At 47.2% G+C, this 14,555-nt stretch overlaps 1 protein-coding gene across 7 annotated transcripts; it reads left to right on the top strand.

Moving 5' to 3' along the window:
* The first annotated feature begins 1,792 nt into the window (after nt 1-1,792).
* AMIGO2 (adhesion molecule with Ig like domain 2) lies at nt 1,793-13,963 on the top strand. Of its 7 annotated transcripts, XM_039504383.1 has the most exons (5): nt 1,794-2,244; nt 4,594-4,751; nt 6,783-6,913; nt 10,674-10,814; nt 11,092-13,963. In XM_039504383.1, exon 5 carries the CDS (start codon nt 11,165-11,167, stop codon nt 12,728-12,730), a length of 1,566 nt encoding a protein of 521 aa, XP_039360317.1. In that variant the 5' UTR covers nt 1,794-2,244; nt 4,594-4,751; nt 6,783-6,913; nt 10,674-10,814; nt 11,092-11,164; the 3' UTR covers nt 12,731-13,963. The 7 variants fall into 7 exon arrangements, with proteins under 7 accessions (XP_039360356.1, XP_039360346.1, XP_039360317.1 ...); XM_039504382.1 differs by lacking the exon at nt 4,594-4,751; XM_039504389.1 differs by lacking the exon at nt 4,594-4,751 and having other exon boundaries at nt 6,795-6,913.
* Nucleotides 13,964-14,555: the final 592 nt, after the last annotated feature.

The following is a 14,555-nucleotide window of genomic DNA, read 5'->3' on the forward strand; positions in this document are numbered from 1 at the left end:
TCAGAACTCTTGGGTAAATACCATCTGGTCCTAATGACTTATTACTGTTTAATTTGTTCCAAAATCTCCTGTATTGACACCTCAATCTGGGACCCTTCTTCAGATTTGTCACCTCTTTCTAAGGAGGTCACAGCTTTGGGGGATGACTCATCAGTGCTGCCTTTAAGACAGTGGTTTTCAAACTGGGGTACACGTACCGGTAAGGGTACACGTACCGGTAGGGGTACACGAGCCCTTGTCAGGGGGTACGCAAGAAAAATCCTGTAATGGCAGACAATGCATCAGAGGTTTCAAAACTGTGGAGCGCACTCCCTTATGGGGGCATGCAGGAAGGTTTTTTGTGTGTGTGGGGGGGGTGTGAGTGTTGATGCCAGGCAGCTTGGGCCAGCCCCGTGCCCCCTTTGAGTTATAATTTTTGGTTGTGCCCCTCCCCCAACCCAGACAGGCTGGGTGGCCTCCTGAGGTGAGTCAAAGGCTGGAGGTGGCGGTCCCTCCCTCCCGGAGCCCCACTGCAGGGAGCAGGCCTGAGCCACCTGGCATCACCACTCGCCCCCCCTCCACCTTCCTCCATGCCCCTATAGGGGGGTATGCCCCACAGTCTGAAAACCTTGAGAAGCTGTTGCTAAATGGAAGGCAGAAATCTGGGAGTGACAAGTTACCCATGAGCCTCCCCTCTCCCCCACGTCACCATTGCCTACCTCAGATGGGGGTATGCAATAAACTACATTATTTGGAAAAGGGTAAGCAACCTAAAAAGTTTGAAAACCACTGCTTTAAGGTGACCAGATGTCCCCATTTTATTGGGGCTTCATCTTACATTGCACCCTATTAGTCTCCCAGTAACCCCACCCCACTCTCCCGCTTGTTCACACTTGCTCTCTGGTCACCCTAGCTGCCTTGTTCAGCTACTGCTGCGGCTCCAGTGAACTTATCCCCGGAGTCTGGGGAAGCCCCTGCCTGTGCACAGGGTAGGCTGAGAGGGGCTGGCGAGGAGCTCAACGGTGGCCAACAAGCTGCAGCTGCATGAAGGCAGGCAGCTGCCCTTTTCGTGTTTCCTCCTTGGTGCTTTGTGTACCCCGCGAGAGAGAAGCGCGCCCAGCCTCGAACCCCATCATTCAGCCAGCAGCAGCGGAGCTCCGGCTGACTCGGGGAGTTTTACCGTCGTGACCACACGGAGCCAGGGAACCGGAGCCAGGGAACCAGACCCGGGTCCCGGCGTATCTGCATCTAGCGAGACAGCAGGAGAGGAGGGAGCTGCGACGCCCCCTCCGCGTGTGTCTATGCTAGCGTGACGCTGCAGTGCCTGCTCCCGGGACTAGTTTATTCGGGGGAGCCGTGCACTGCAGGATCGGGCCGCTGTCTGTGTTTAAACTGCCCCATTCATTCCCTTCCCCAACACACCCTTAATGGGGGCGCTCGCCTCAGCAATCCTGTTCCAAGCCCATGTGGCCAGGGGCCACCCCACGCCCCACTCCGCCCCCAGGCTCGCTGGGCTCCGCGCACTTGACAGACACGTGCCTACATCTGTTCACGTGCAACTTCTCTCCGGTCTGGGAACGTCCCCGGCTCTCCCCTGTGAAATCCCTGCCGGGAGCTCCGGCTACTCCCGTCCCCGATGCCTGCCCCCGCCCCGCTATACCACAGCCCCCCTCGCGGCTCAAAGGAGGAGGAGCTGCCGCTCCTCCAGTGGAAACCAAGGGCCCGATTCGCAGCTGTGCTACTGACTTCAGTGGGCTCGGGCTCCGGGATGAGGGAGGCGGGGAAGGGAGAATAAAAACCCCATCACCGCAGCAGCGCTGCACTCCTCGCTGCCACTTCAGCCACAGCCTCGTGGCTACCGCGGGCACCGCCCGTCCCTCTCCCCGACCTCCTGCCGGCCATTGGCTACCCGCGGTGGAGCAGCTCCCTCTCCCCGCTTCCCTCCCCCCCACCCCGCTCTAACCAATCCCGCTGCTGGGGGGGCGGAGGCAGCGGCTGGCTCCGCATTTGTTTGTCCCCGCGGTGCAGATGAAGGCGGGCGCCCGCTGCGAAGCGAAGAGGGACTCGCTGTGCGGCCAGAGCACCCGGCTCCCGTTCCGGCTTCGCCCGTCCTCAAAGTTGGAGCAGGCTCGGGGCAAAGAGCATGCAGGGCTGGACGCCGCCGCAGGGCACGGGCCAGCGCTCCCCACGCCTCTGGCTCCGCCCTGCCCCCTGCGATGAACGAGCGGCTGCTGCTCCTTCCCAGGCGGCTGCCTGGACCCCCAGGTAATCCGACTCCTACCCTGCCAAGTGCAGCCTCTGGCGGACCGCTCCAGAAGCCCTTTGTGGCAGGGTGAATGGGAACTCCCGGGCTCTGGCCGTGCCCCGGCGCCGGGCGGGTTCTGCGGGCAGAGGCATGAAGGCGACGGCAGAAGCCGTGGATCCGGGTGCATTGCTCCTGCTGAGCATGGCTGGAGTTAGCAGGCAGCCCCGGAGCAGCGCCTGGGCTCGCTCCCCTTCAGGAGCACGCACGCCCCAGAGGCGTGAGCCCGCCCGGGAACAAGGAAGGCGCCCTTCCCTGCCAGCCGAATCCTTGCCCCGAGCAAAGCCAGGGCTCTGAACGGGGGGGCAGAGGTGGGGAGGCAGAGAGAAACAGGAGAAAAGAATCGGAGAGGAAGGGACCGAGACGCAAAAATGAAGAGAGGGGGATGGAGAAGAGGAGCAAAAATAAGGGAAGGAGCAAACAACACACCTAGGGGGCAAAGTGGGCACTAGGGCTACAGGGGGACCATAAACAGTTTGGTTTCCCCATTACCCTTCTGTAGGGTGACCAGACAGCAAGTGTGAAAAATTGGGATGGGGTGGGAGGTAATAGGAGCCTATATATGAAAAAGACCCTAAAATCGGGACATCTGGTCACCCTTCCCCTCTGGGAAGAGAGGGGCAGGGCCGCCAAGAGTGGGTTTGGGCTCTAGTGAAAAAAAAAATTTTGGGCCCCCCAGCAAGGACGGACGGGCTAACCAGGGCTGATGAAATCGGGCCCCAGTAATTTGTACCGGCTTCCCTTCCCCATCGGCCCTGGAGAGAGGGTACAAAATAAGGTAGAGATGAAGGGAAAGGAGGGGAGAGAGACCTTAGACTGTGGTAAATTTGAGTATCACTGCATAGTGAGAAAATTAGTCTTCCCTAAGGGAGGGCAAAAGATAGACAAGGAGAAAGAGGGGGTTTCCCACCACCTCAGGAGTGAAAAAGTTCAACATTAAGGATCTTCCTAAACCTAAACTCTGGTATTCACTGCTAACTCTTCAGTGAGGTTTAAAGCCACCACCTCTTAATATGCCATGGGGATTTTGTTAGTTTCATAAGAGATGTTAATTCTAAAACTTTGAGTATGTGCATGGGGGTAACTATTTTCTAAACCCCTCTACAGTAAATGATTTAAAATCCCTCCTAAAATAAATATTTAACTATGCTTTGACCTTTAAGTAACAGAAGTGACAGCTAACAAGGAAATTAAACAATGCTATTTTGAGAAGCAGTAATCTATGCATTTTTCATATTGTGAGCTAAGCCTGTTACAGAGCAGGAGATCCTGTCAGTTCAAATCACCCCTCTCAGTCCTGATACTGCCCCTTCCCCAGAGCAACTTTAGAGCTTGGTTACATAGTAAAGTTTAGCTGTAGGCGGATGTTACGGAGACACCACATAAAAGAGCTCTGCAGTTTAAAAAAAACAACAACAAAAAAACCAACTTGTTAAAAACAGATGTTTGAATAATAAGTGAACATTTTCCCTAACGTTTAGTTTAAATGATCAGAAAAGCCTGTGGAGACACTGAAAATCCTAAACTGGGCTATATTTTGCAGAAAATATCACTGCTTGGAGACTGACTGAAATCTGACACCACTACCAGTGGGCTGCAGTTTACCATGGGGAAAGGCAGGTTTCCATTAATCTGATGATCTGCTTGGCAATTAAGGCCATAGTAGCAGGGTTTGTATTACAGAGAGTCTTAGGCATCAGCATTTTTTGCACCCATATAAACTGAGAAGAGCTGCAGAGATTGACTTCCTATACATGATATTGCTGGTGTTTCTATATCTAACCCAATCCAGGCTCTCTGGCACCCCCACCCTTTTGTTCACCCTTCTCTCAGGCAGTTAGCTCATTTGGCTTACATGAGCTAATCTTTAGTAGAAAAAAACATGTCTCGGGGAAACTCTCAGTCTTAAATGACACCCCAAGCACTATGCATACAGATGGAGAAAAGATGGCTTTACTTAGTTCCTTTTTGATTTGTTGCTGTGCATGAGTCGGCACTCTGGGTAAGACTATTGGGCCAAATTCATCCCTAGTCTAACTGTGAGATGGCTGTCTCGATGGGTCAGATCTTCAGCCACACTAAAGCTTTGTCTTCACTAAAACAGTATTTGTACCATGGAGTAACTAATGCATGTGAGCTATCCCTCTGTGAAAACACAGTGGAGACAAGGAACTTTAGTGTTGCCGTGAGGTAAACTAGTGCTCACCTCGGCAGCTACCTTGAGGTAGAACTAAACTGCTTTGTCTCCATTGTCACACAGTGGGATAGCTCACACATGTTAGTTACCCATGCTTTTTTTTTTTTTTTTTTAGCAGTGAAGACAAAGCTTAAGTCAGCCAAGTGTCACTATTGCTACAGCTGACTCTCTGCCACCACATCTTGAGTGTCATGGCAGCTAGGTGCCGGCTTGAGGCTGCACCAGGAACCAAACCGGTCTCCAAACTGACCCCAGGATCAGCTTGATGCAAAGGTGATGTAAAGCTATTTTTACCACGCCAATGGGTCCTGCAAGTGCAGCTCAATCCAGTACAAGCATGTAGCCCAGTAGGCCTCAGCCATTCTGTAGTTCAGTAACAGTGTCCCTTCATCTCCCCATCATGTCACTTGTCCAGTGCACACGATGCCTGGATAATCTAGCTCTGCTCTATCAGAGCTGCTGAGTGCAGCTGCTCACTGGAGATCTGAGTCAGTTAGTGTCTTTCCCACCCCAAAAGGTTAAACATTCCAAAACAATCGTGTTTAAAAAAAAAAAAAATCCTAACATAATCAGTTTGAAAGAAAAAAAAAAAAAATGTTACCTGCAGTGCTCCATCAATGGCAGAGCAGAAGCATGGAAGTGGAAAAAACGGAGCTATGAGGCTCCTGGCAGAAACCCCAGAAGTTTCCCCTATGAATGCAAGTGTATGTGACATTGCACAGGGCTGGAGCCCTCCATAGAGAATGATCAATTTTCTGAGATTAATCAAAATATTTGGGGCTTGATTCTTCAAGAGGACCAATGTGGAACTTTTGCAAAAACTGAGTCTTAAATATTTTTGTTCAGCTAAATGGACTATTCCTAATTGATGGCTCTAACACTATGCACATGCAGGATCCCTAAATTTAGGATTTTAAACGAATATTTGTACTTCATATTAGTAGGTTTATTTTAAAATAATACTTGTCTATTTTCAATAATCAAATCATACCTTGTGTGTGAGAAAAGGCTTGTTAAATTTAATCCAAAAAGGAATACAAGGAAGATGCTAATGTTAATACTTTTGCCTTCCCCCAGCATTTCAGCAAAGAGTCCTGTGGCACCTTATAGACTAACAGACATATTGGAGCATGAGCTTTCCGACGAAGTGGGTATTCACCCACAAAAGCTCATGCTCCAATACGTCTGTTAGTCTATAAGGTGCCACAGGACTCTTTGCTGCTTTTACAGATCCAGACTAACACGGCTACCCTTCTGATACCCACCATTTCAGTTACTATTATGCTTAATTACTGGTACAGATGGGATTAGGTTGGGAGTCGCACTCAGATGAGTGCCAGGGGAGGGACACTGGGAGCCAATAAGGAAAGGGAACATTCTGGCATTTTCTAACTTTTGAGTGCTTAACTCTGCAACCATAATAATGGCCCTTGCATGTAATTTTTGTGTGTGTAATTATTTATTTAGAATTACAGTAATGCTAAACATTCCAGTCATAATTAGAGCTCCATTGTGCTAGGTGCTATACAAATACATAGGAAGATGCAGTACCTGCCCCAAAGAGCTTATAATCAAATGTATTTAATATTTAAGACTAGATATACAAATCTTAAAAAGCACCTAAATGACTTTACAGCCTACTGATTTTAAATTTGATTTTGAAAAATAGGACTTGCCTCCTAAGTTACTTAGGTGCTTTTGAAAATTTTACTCTGAATCTTCATTTATTTATATCAGTTTAAAAAAAGAAGGAAAAAACCCATTAGAAAACTTGGTTTCCTGACCAGTTAAAATTACGAAGTTCTAACATGGTTCCTCATCCCATCACTAACAAAACACAACAGCTAGGTAGACACAATCCCCCTGCCTAGATTTTTCAATCTAGGATTTATTATTATTACTTGTACTGTGGTTAGCACCTGGGGACCCCAGTCACAGATCAAAGCCCTACTGTATGGGGCACTGTACAAATACATAACAACATGTATTTGTACATAACATGTACCCTGCCCTGAAGAGGTTGCAGTCAACGTATAAAACAAGAGACAACAGATGAATGCAGCAAACAGATGGGGAGCATATGGAGACAATCCAACAATTCTGGCAAACATTTAAAGCAGCAGCTACAGCATGTCAGCTGCCTACTTATTTGTCTAGACAATCATGTTTTAAGGAGGGAGAATACAGATGAGGTGAGGAGAAGTTTGAGATGATATGTGGCAGCTCACTTTGTGCACACGTTTTAGTGAACAGACATTTACATTTACGTTTAATTTTAAATAATTCACTTCTTTGTGGTAAAAGTGTGTTTTTAAGGAGGACTTGAGTGAGCCAAGAGAGGTGGTGTGCAGAATTTGAGAGATTTTTCTAGGCATGGGAGGAAGCAGAGAAGAAGACATGGAGACATTCATATGAGGACATAAAGTGGTGTCAAGGTTTGTGCCATTAACTAGTTGAGGACATCTTAAATCTTACACTGGTGACATACATGGCCTGATCTTCAGAGGTGCTGAGCACCCATTACCTCTAAAAACCAGACCAAAAATCTAAGACTGAGCCAGATCCCCAGCCACTGTAAATAGCTCCATTGAAATCAAAGGGGCTGTTTGTGCCACCTGAGAATCTGGCTCACAGTTCCTATCAGGTATACAGAAATGTGTATTTCATCATGACACATCCACCTTATCGCTATAAATACTATAATTTTAGATCAATAAATTCAAAATATAAACACAAGACACTTTTAACACCACATATTGTTATCCACTAATGCAAGTCCACATGCATTCTTCATTTTTACCATAAATCATATCTTGTTAAATGTTTCCTACTAAATTACATATCCAACTTTATTGTGAAGCAGTTATATCTACATTACCAAAATATTCTATTGTCAATGACAAATAGTAGCTAATAATATTTCCCACGTAGCAATATCCCTTATAAAGTATCTTAGCACTGAAATTAAAATTGTCTGGTGAAATAGCAGTGGATAGGGATGGAAGCATACATAGAAACCTGTGTATCTTATTGTTCACCCTTCCAAAACAGAATTAATTGCATCCCATTTAGAATATCTCAGGGATTCCAGTTATAGTTCAGATGGGAATTATTTTTAAATTCTCCAGTATTATTCTCCAATCGTATTACACTTAAAAAAACCCACTATGTGAAAAGAGTGTTAAGACTGCAAAAGTTGCAAAACCAACTACTCAAAAGTTAGGAAATGCAATCCATTGCAGCCTTACGGTCTTTAATTACGTGATCACATACTATTTTTCTGTGGCCTCCCTGATTCTTTTGATGCACATTATGGATGGTGTTCACTGAGTGAGCAGCTGCTGAATATTTCTTTTTAGCCTCATCATTCAATGTGTGGCCTCATGCATTATTTACTCCACAACTATCCAAACTCTGTACTGAATACAAAATCATTTATTTTCTCATGGGCTTTTGTATGGTGCTCTGGTTATGGTATCATATTTCTTTACAAAGACTGGTGAATTTATCTTCACAACACCCCTCCTCTGAGGTGAGGGTTGTAGTATCATCTCCATTTTACATATAGGGGACTGAGGTAGTGTCAAAAGTGTCCACTGATGTTGGGTGTCCAATTTGAGAAACCCTGAGGCCTGGTTTTTCAGAGTACTCAGTATTCTATAGTAGTTTATATGTCTAGAGAAGAGCTCCCATTGACCTCTTAGTACTCAGCACTCCTGCAAATCAGACCTCATATTGGTATCCAGAAAATGAGGAACTCACAGTGGTCACCTATACAAATTTTGGTTTACATAACTTGCCTGACATCACTGGTACTCTGTGGCAGAGACAAAGATAGAATCTAATTTTCCAGGACAACATTTAAGTGCCTTAACAATGAGGCCATCCTTTCTCTTCCTGCCGTCCCATGCCTCATTCACTATACACCTGCCAACTTCGGCAACAAAAGGAGGCAGGGCTCCTGCAGACAACAGCCTCCTTTCCTGCACAACCCTGATTCACTCACTCCATCTCATGTAAGGTAGGGGTCTTGTGAAAAAAAAGTAGTATGTGATCATGTAATTAAACACTGTATCATAATGCATATGCACAAAGTGGCTAAATTAAGATTGCACAGACAACGTTACTTCTGGCACTTCCTAGCTTTTAAGGGCTTGACTTGTGTCCCCTGCTCCTGCCCATGTTTCCTCCTACTTCTAACCTGTTTCTCCCTCCCTGCCATAGCTCCTTTCTCTGCTCCAAACCTTATCCCTTTCACCGTTCCTATTATTCCCTTCCATCTTCTGCCCCTCCTCCCACTCCTGTTTCTAACCCTCCCACCCCATCAGTTTCCTATCCCTCTTCCCCCTGAGCTTCTGTCCCCCTGCTTATCTTTTTTCCCACATCTCCCCCCTTCCTTATCCCTCAGCCTTCAAGTCAAGCAGCTTCCTCCTTTGCCTCCATGCTGCTGGGGTGCCAGAAGGGGGAGCATTGAGCAGGGCCGGTGCAACCATTTAGGCGACCTAGGCCTAGGGCACTGGGATTTGGGGGGCGCCATTTTCTTCGGCAGTGACCGCGGCCAGGGGCGGCTCTACCTTTTTGGCTGCCCCAAGCAGTCATGCGCGGGAGGCGCCCCGGAGCCGCGGGAGCAGCGGACCTCCTGTGGGCATGACTGTAGAGGGACCGCTGGTCCCGCGTGGCTCGGCTGGACCTCCCGCGGCTGCGGACGGTTCGCGGGTCCGGCGGCTGCCGCAGTCATGCCTGCGGGAGGTCCAGCTGAGCCGCGGGACGAGCGCCCCCTCCGCAGTCATGCCTGCGGCAGGTCCGGTCCTCCCGGGGCTCCAGTGGGCCTCCCGCAGGCATGACTGCGGCAGGTCCGCCGGCCCAGCCTGCCGCCCCCCCTAGATTTTGCCGCCCTAGGCACCAGCTTGTTTTGCTGGTGCCTAGAGCCGCCCCTGACCGCGGCGGCCGGATCTTCAGCCGCCCCGGTCGCCGCTGGCATTTAGGCGGAGGGAGCGGGGGCAAGGGAGCGTGGGGAGGGCCGCCTGCAGCAAGTAAGGGGGGGGCCAGCACGCAGGGGAACTCCCCACCCCAGCTCACCCCTGCCCCGCCTCCTCCCCGAGCACGCCGTGGCTGCTTCACTTCTCCCACCTCCCAGGCTTGCGGCCTCTAAGCTGATTGGCGCTGCAAGCCTGGGAGACAGGAGAAGTGAAGCAGCCACGGCGTGCTCGGGAGGAGGCGGGGAGGTGCCTCAGGGTGGGGGTGGGAGCTGCCGCGGGGGGTGGGGGCGCCTCAAGGCAGAGGGGGGGAGCTGCTGCGGGGGGGTGGGGGTGCCTCAGGGCGGGGGTGCAGGGGGGGGTGGCGCAAGGTGGAAGTTTCGCCTAGGGTGCGAAACATCCTTGCACCAGCCCTGGCACTGAGAGCACAGGAGGGACAGTCTCCCTGTTCTCAGTTCTTGTGGCCTGCAGCAGCAGTTGCTCAGATCCTGCTACCAGAGATGGAGTCGCTCTGTGGGGACAGTGTACAGGCAGTCCAGTTCCCAGCTGTGAGAGGAAGCGGTATGCTCAGTGCAGGTGGAATCTTGGAATAATTTAGCTGTTAAGCTCTACACTTCTCTACTGAGCATGTGCAAATTGAGATTTTTTTCAGGGGTTACAATTTGGCCAAATTTGGGTGTGTTTTCATGGAGATGGCATAAGGCACATGCCTGGCAGTGGGGTGACCTCCCTGCTAAATGTCAAGTTTCTGTTCCAAGCATGAAGGCTCTCGAACATCTCAATAAAATAGTAGTCAGTTTTTTTTAACAAGAGCAAAACATCTTATTTTTCGCCTAACCAAATTCTGAGAAACAGCTGAACCATTTTAGCTGAGACTCAAAAAAATGCAACCTGAGACAGATACCTCACATTGAATATTTCAGCCTGAACAGTTAGTGGCAAATGGAAAACAGGTTCTTATATGGAGTATTGGGCAATCTTAACTATGAGTGTTGCTTCCTGCACTGTGTGCAGTAACTTATTAAAACAACAACAAATAGAATTTTCTTGACATTTAAAACTAAATAGTGGATTAGAAAATTATTGGTTTGGAAGTGGGTAACATTTCCTGATTGGGAAGAAACACCCATAAAAAACTGCTCCCCACTAGAGAAGAGAAGAGCACTGGTGTGGCGCAAGCCTTTTTTTTTTTTTTTTTTTTCTTTTTTTCTTGCATCAGAAGCTGCATCCCTGGACCAGGATTGGGAACATGGATGACAGTGAAATCCTTCAGAAATTGCATACTTACCTTGCCATTTCTTATAATAGTCTCTCTCAACTGTCAGAAATTGCACGTGCTGAGCTAGGAGGCTGAGAAAAGGTAGTGTTTTGTTTTGTTTTTGTTTTTTTGAAGGGAGAGCAAAAAATGATAGGTCTGTAATATGAGAATTTGCAGGTGGGTTCAAAATCTAACGGATGCAAAAAAAAAGTTGATATATCATGGCCTAGGAAATAATGGATTTGAAAACTAAACGTGAAAGGGAAGGGATTCAGTCACTAAAAATGCTGCATTTGTTCAGAAGATCTGCACAGGAAAACAAATGGGGTGTGAACATTATGTGTTAACATTCTGTACTTCTGTATTCCTCTTTTAACAGAGATTAGTGCAAGGCTAACTACATGTATGATCTGTGGCAAGGAGAACGGGGAGACGGCTAAGAGAGAGCCATAATGTCTTTAAGCTGCCAGACAATTTCTACTCGACTTGGTGTTCTTAAACTAAACGGCAGAGGACTGCTATGCCTTTTGGTCTTTACAATAAGTGTATGTGGCAGTGCCTCTGGCTTGTGTCCTACAGCCTGCATCTGTGCTAGTGACATTGTAAGCTGCACCAATAAGAACCTCTCTAGGGTGCCAGGAACTCTCTTCAAATTCATAAAAAGACTGGATCTGAGTTATAACAGAATTGCATTTTTGGAACCTGAATGGGTCCCGGTGCTTTTTGACAAACTGAATACTTTAATAATCAATCATAATAGTATTAGCAGTATTATCACTGGAAGCTTTTCCACAACTCCAAATTTAAAGTACCTAGACTTGTCATCCAACAACCTGAAGACACTGGGAAGCCCTTTATTTCAAGAGCTGAGAGTACTGGAAGTTCTCTTGCTTTACAACAATCAGATAACACAGATTGATTCTGCTGCCTTTGGAGGATTATACAAATTGCAGAAACTGTACTTGTGTTGTAACTCACTGTCACACTTCCCACTGGACTTGTATATTGGAAAACACAAACTTACAGAACTTGTATTATTAGACATTTCCTATAACCACATCCAGTCAGTACCCATTCAACGCGTAAGTTTAGTACCGGCCAAACAACTCAGTGGAATTTATCTTCACGGTAACCCATTTTACTGTGACTGTACTCTATACTCTATGCTAATTTATTGGTATCACAGACACTTCAACTCAGTTGTGGATTTCAAAAATGAGTATGCCTGTGTATTACGATCTGATCCCAAAGGTTCCAATAAATTGCCTTTATTGCACGACAACTTTCTGAATTGCTCCGAAAGCACCATCAATGTGTCATTCCATGCCTTTGGGTTTATTCATGAGGCCCAAATTGGAGAAAGGCTGATTGTACCCTGTGACAGCAAAATTAGTGATGCAGGCACATATTTCATCTGGGTTAGCCCGGACAATAGATTACTAGAGCCAGATAAGGACACTGACAATTTTAAGGTGTTTCACAATGGGAGTCTAGAGATAATGGATCCCCAGCTGGAGGATTCTGGGCTGTATTCATGCATTGCAATAAATAAAAGAAGACTGTTAAATGAAACCATAGAGGTTAGAATTAATGTAAGCAATTTCACAGTGAACAGATCCCATGCTCATGAAGCATTTAACACTGCTTTCACCACTCTTGCTGCCTGTGTAGCCAGTATTATTTTGGTACTGCTTTATCTCTATCTGACCCCATGTCCTTGTCAGTGTAAGACAAGAAGAAGAAAAAGGAAGCTGCCCCAAAGCAGTGCCCATTCATCCATCCTAAACTCCACTCCATCTCAGGATCCTCCAGCTGATGAGAAGAAATCCAGCAGTGGTAAGAGAGTGGTGTTCCTTGAGCCTGTGAACGAGCCAAAACACGGGCAGAATGGGAAAGTGAGACTGTTTCCCAAAGAAACTGTCATAGCGGAGAGCATCTTGAAAACAACCCGAGCAAAATCTGACTCTGATTCTGTCAACTCGGTGTTCTCAGATACACCTTTCATGCCATCATCTTAGTTTGCTTTCTAGTGTGCAGTTAAATCTCTCAACACCGCCCCTGCCTGTAGCAACCATCTGGAAAAAAAAATGTGGCAAAAAATGCATTGTCAGTAGTCTTCAAGAACAGGTCCACCTACTCCTCCTGTGATTGGGATAACATGCAACAACGTCACACAGGTTAGCAAAGGGTAGATCTTCACTGTAGAATTAACTCAGGCTCTTACCCAATCCCCCTCCTATCTACACTCAAAAACCTCTCACCTGAGTCTAGGGGTGCCGTCAGTCCAGGCTAGCTGGCTTGTCTGGGGTTGTAGGCTCAAGGGCAAGTGCTGCTTTCACTGAGGCTAGTAACCCACCCAGTTTTCATTGAGGACTCAGGCTAAATCCCCACCCGAGTGCTGGTAGTCTATTAATGCCTTCCCACATTCCCCTCAATGTGCAGAAGGACAGACAAGTTCTCCCACAATTCAGTGGGAAAGAATCATAAAGCAGCTCAGCTTACTGCAGCACACATGGGATATGCCCATGGCCATCCTAGTAACACACACAGGTGAGTGCAGCACCAGTGAGGAAACAGAGGGTATGTCTACACTGCAGAAAACCCCCCACAGCAGTAGTCTCAGAGACCTCATCAACTGACTCGGGCTTGTGCTACAGGGCTGAAAATAACAGTGTACACACAGTGTAGATGCTCCCACTAAAGCTGCAGCCTGGGCCCTAAGGCCCTCCCCCTCTTACTGGGTCTCAGAACCCAGGCTCCAGCTGCAGCTGGAATATCTACACTGCTATTTTTAGCCTCATAGCCTGAGCCCCGCAAGCCCAAGTCACTCAACCTGGGCTGTGAGACTCACTACCTTACTGCCTTGTAGATGTACCCAGTAACTCAGGCATGGCTTTGGAGGGTGGCTGCTCACACCTGGGCTAGGCTAACCTGGGACCTCAGACCTGGGCGGGTATCATCCAAGTTAACTTTGCAGTGAAGACTTACCCAAAGTGTTAATGTGAAGGTGGAGGACACTTTGCTATGTGTTTTCTAGATACCAGTTGTGGGGAAAACAAGTTTGCTGTAGATGATACTGTCTTTTCAATCTGTGTGCTTATAAGAATCAGAATCTTAAATATATGGATCTGGGTGTAAATTGGAATATCAGGGAACAGAACTGCAGTCCGCGTGCCTCCAAACAGCCCTTACCAAACCTCTTTCCATCCTCTAAGCATTCAGTTTGTAAAGGAATAAATGAAGTTACACAAGCCAGAATATTCCAGAGTGTTTGTATGTTATCTTAATCATTTTGTACAGTAAATGTTTATGGCCAGGCACAGAAAATCTGCTTACCTCTTACCATATGAAACATTTAACTAAATGGGGAGGGGAGAAATCCTCCTCACTTTTCTTATAATTAAATCCATGGGATTGCTCGTGAAAGTAAGGTGAACAGATTTGTCCAATCATGTATTGCATGTTTGGGATCCTGCATTCTTTACTCAAGCAGTTCAACTCCCTTTGAGTTCAGTAACAAAACTTCCATTGACATCAATGAGAGCAAGACAGGGCCCATTGTTTAACAGAGGGTTTTTTTCCCTCCCTTTTTCTAATTTTTGGTTGCTTTTTGCTTTGTCCTTTCAAAGGCACAAAATGTTAGTGTTCTCATGAAATTTGCTTTTAAAGATTGGCATTAGAGAATCAACTATAACATTTGGGCCCAATCCTGTGAGGGGCAATATACCTTCAACTTACTGGGCACGTCTACACTGCAGTCATGGAGCATGACTGTAGCTTGTGTAGACATATCTGAGCTAATTTTCCCCATGCGCTTCAGCGTGGCTTAACTACATGAGTAAT

The sequence above is a fragment of the Mauremys reevesii genome, linkage group 1 (assembly GCF_016161935.1).
Source record: "Mauremys reevesii isolate NIE-2019 linkage group 1, ASM1616193v1, whole genome shotgun sequence".
Classification (NCBI taxonomy): Eukaryota; Metazoa; Chordata; order Testudines; family Geoemydidae; genus Mauremys; species Mauremys reevesii.

Excerpts from the sequence above, each read along its gene's own strand:
- AMIGO2 (XM_039504422.1), top strand. The coding sequence starts at position 11,165 with ATGTCTTTAAGCTGCCAGACAATTTCTACTCGACTTGGTGTTCTTAAA.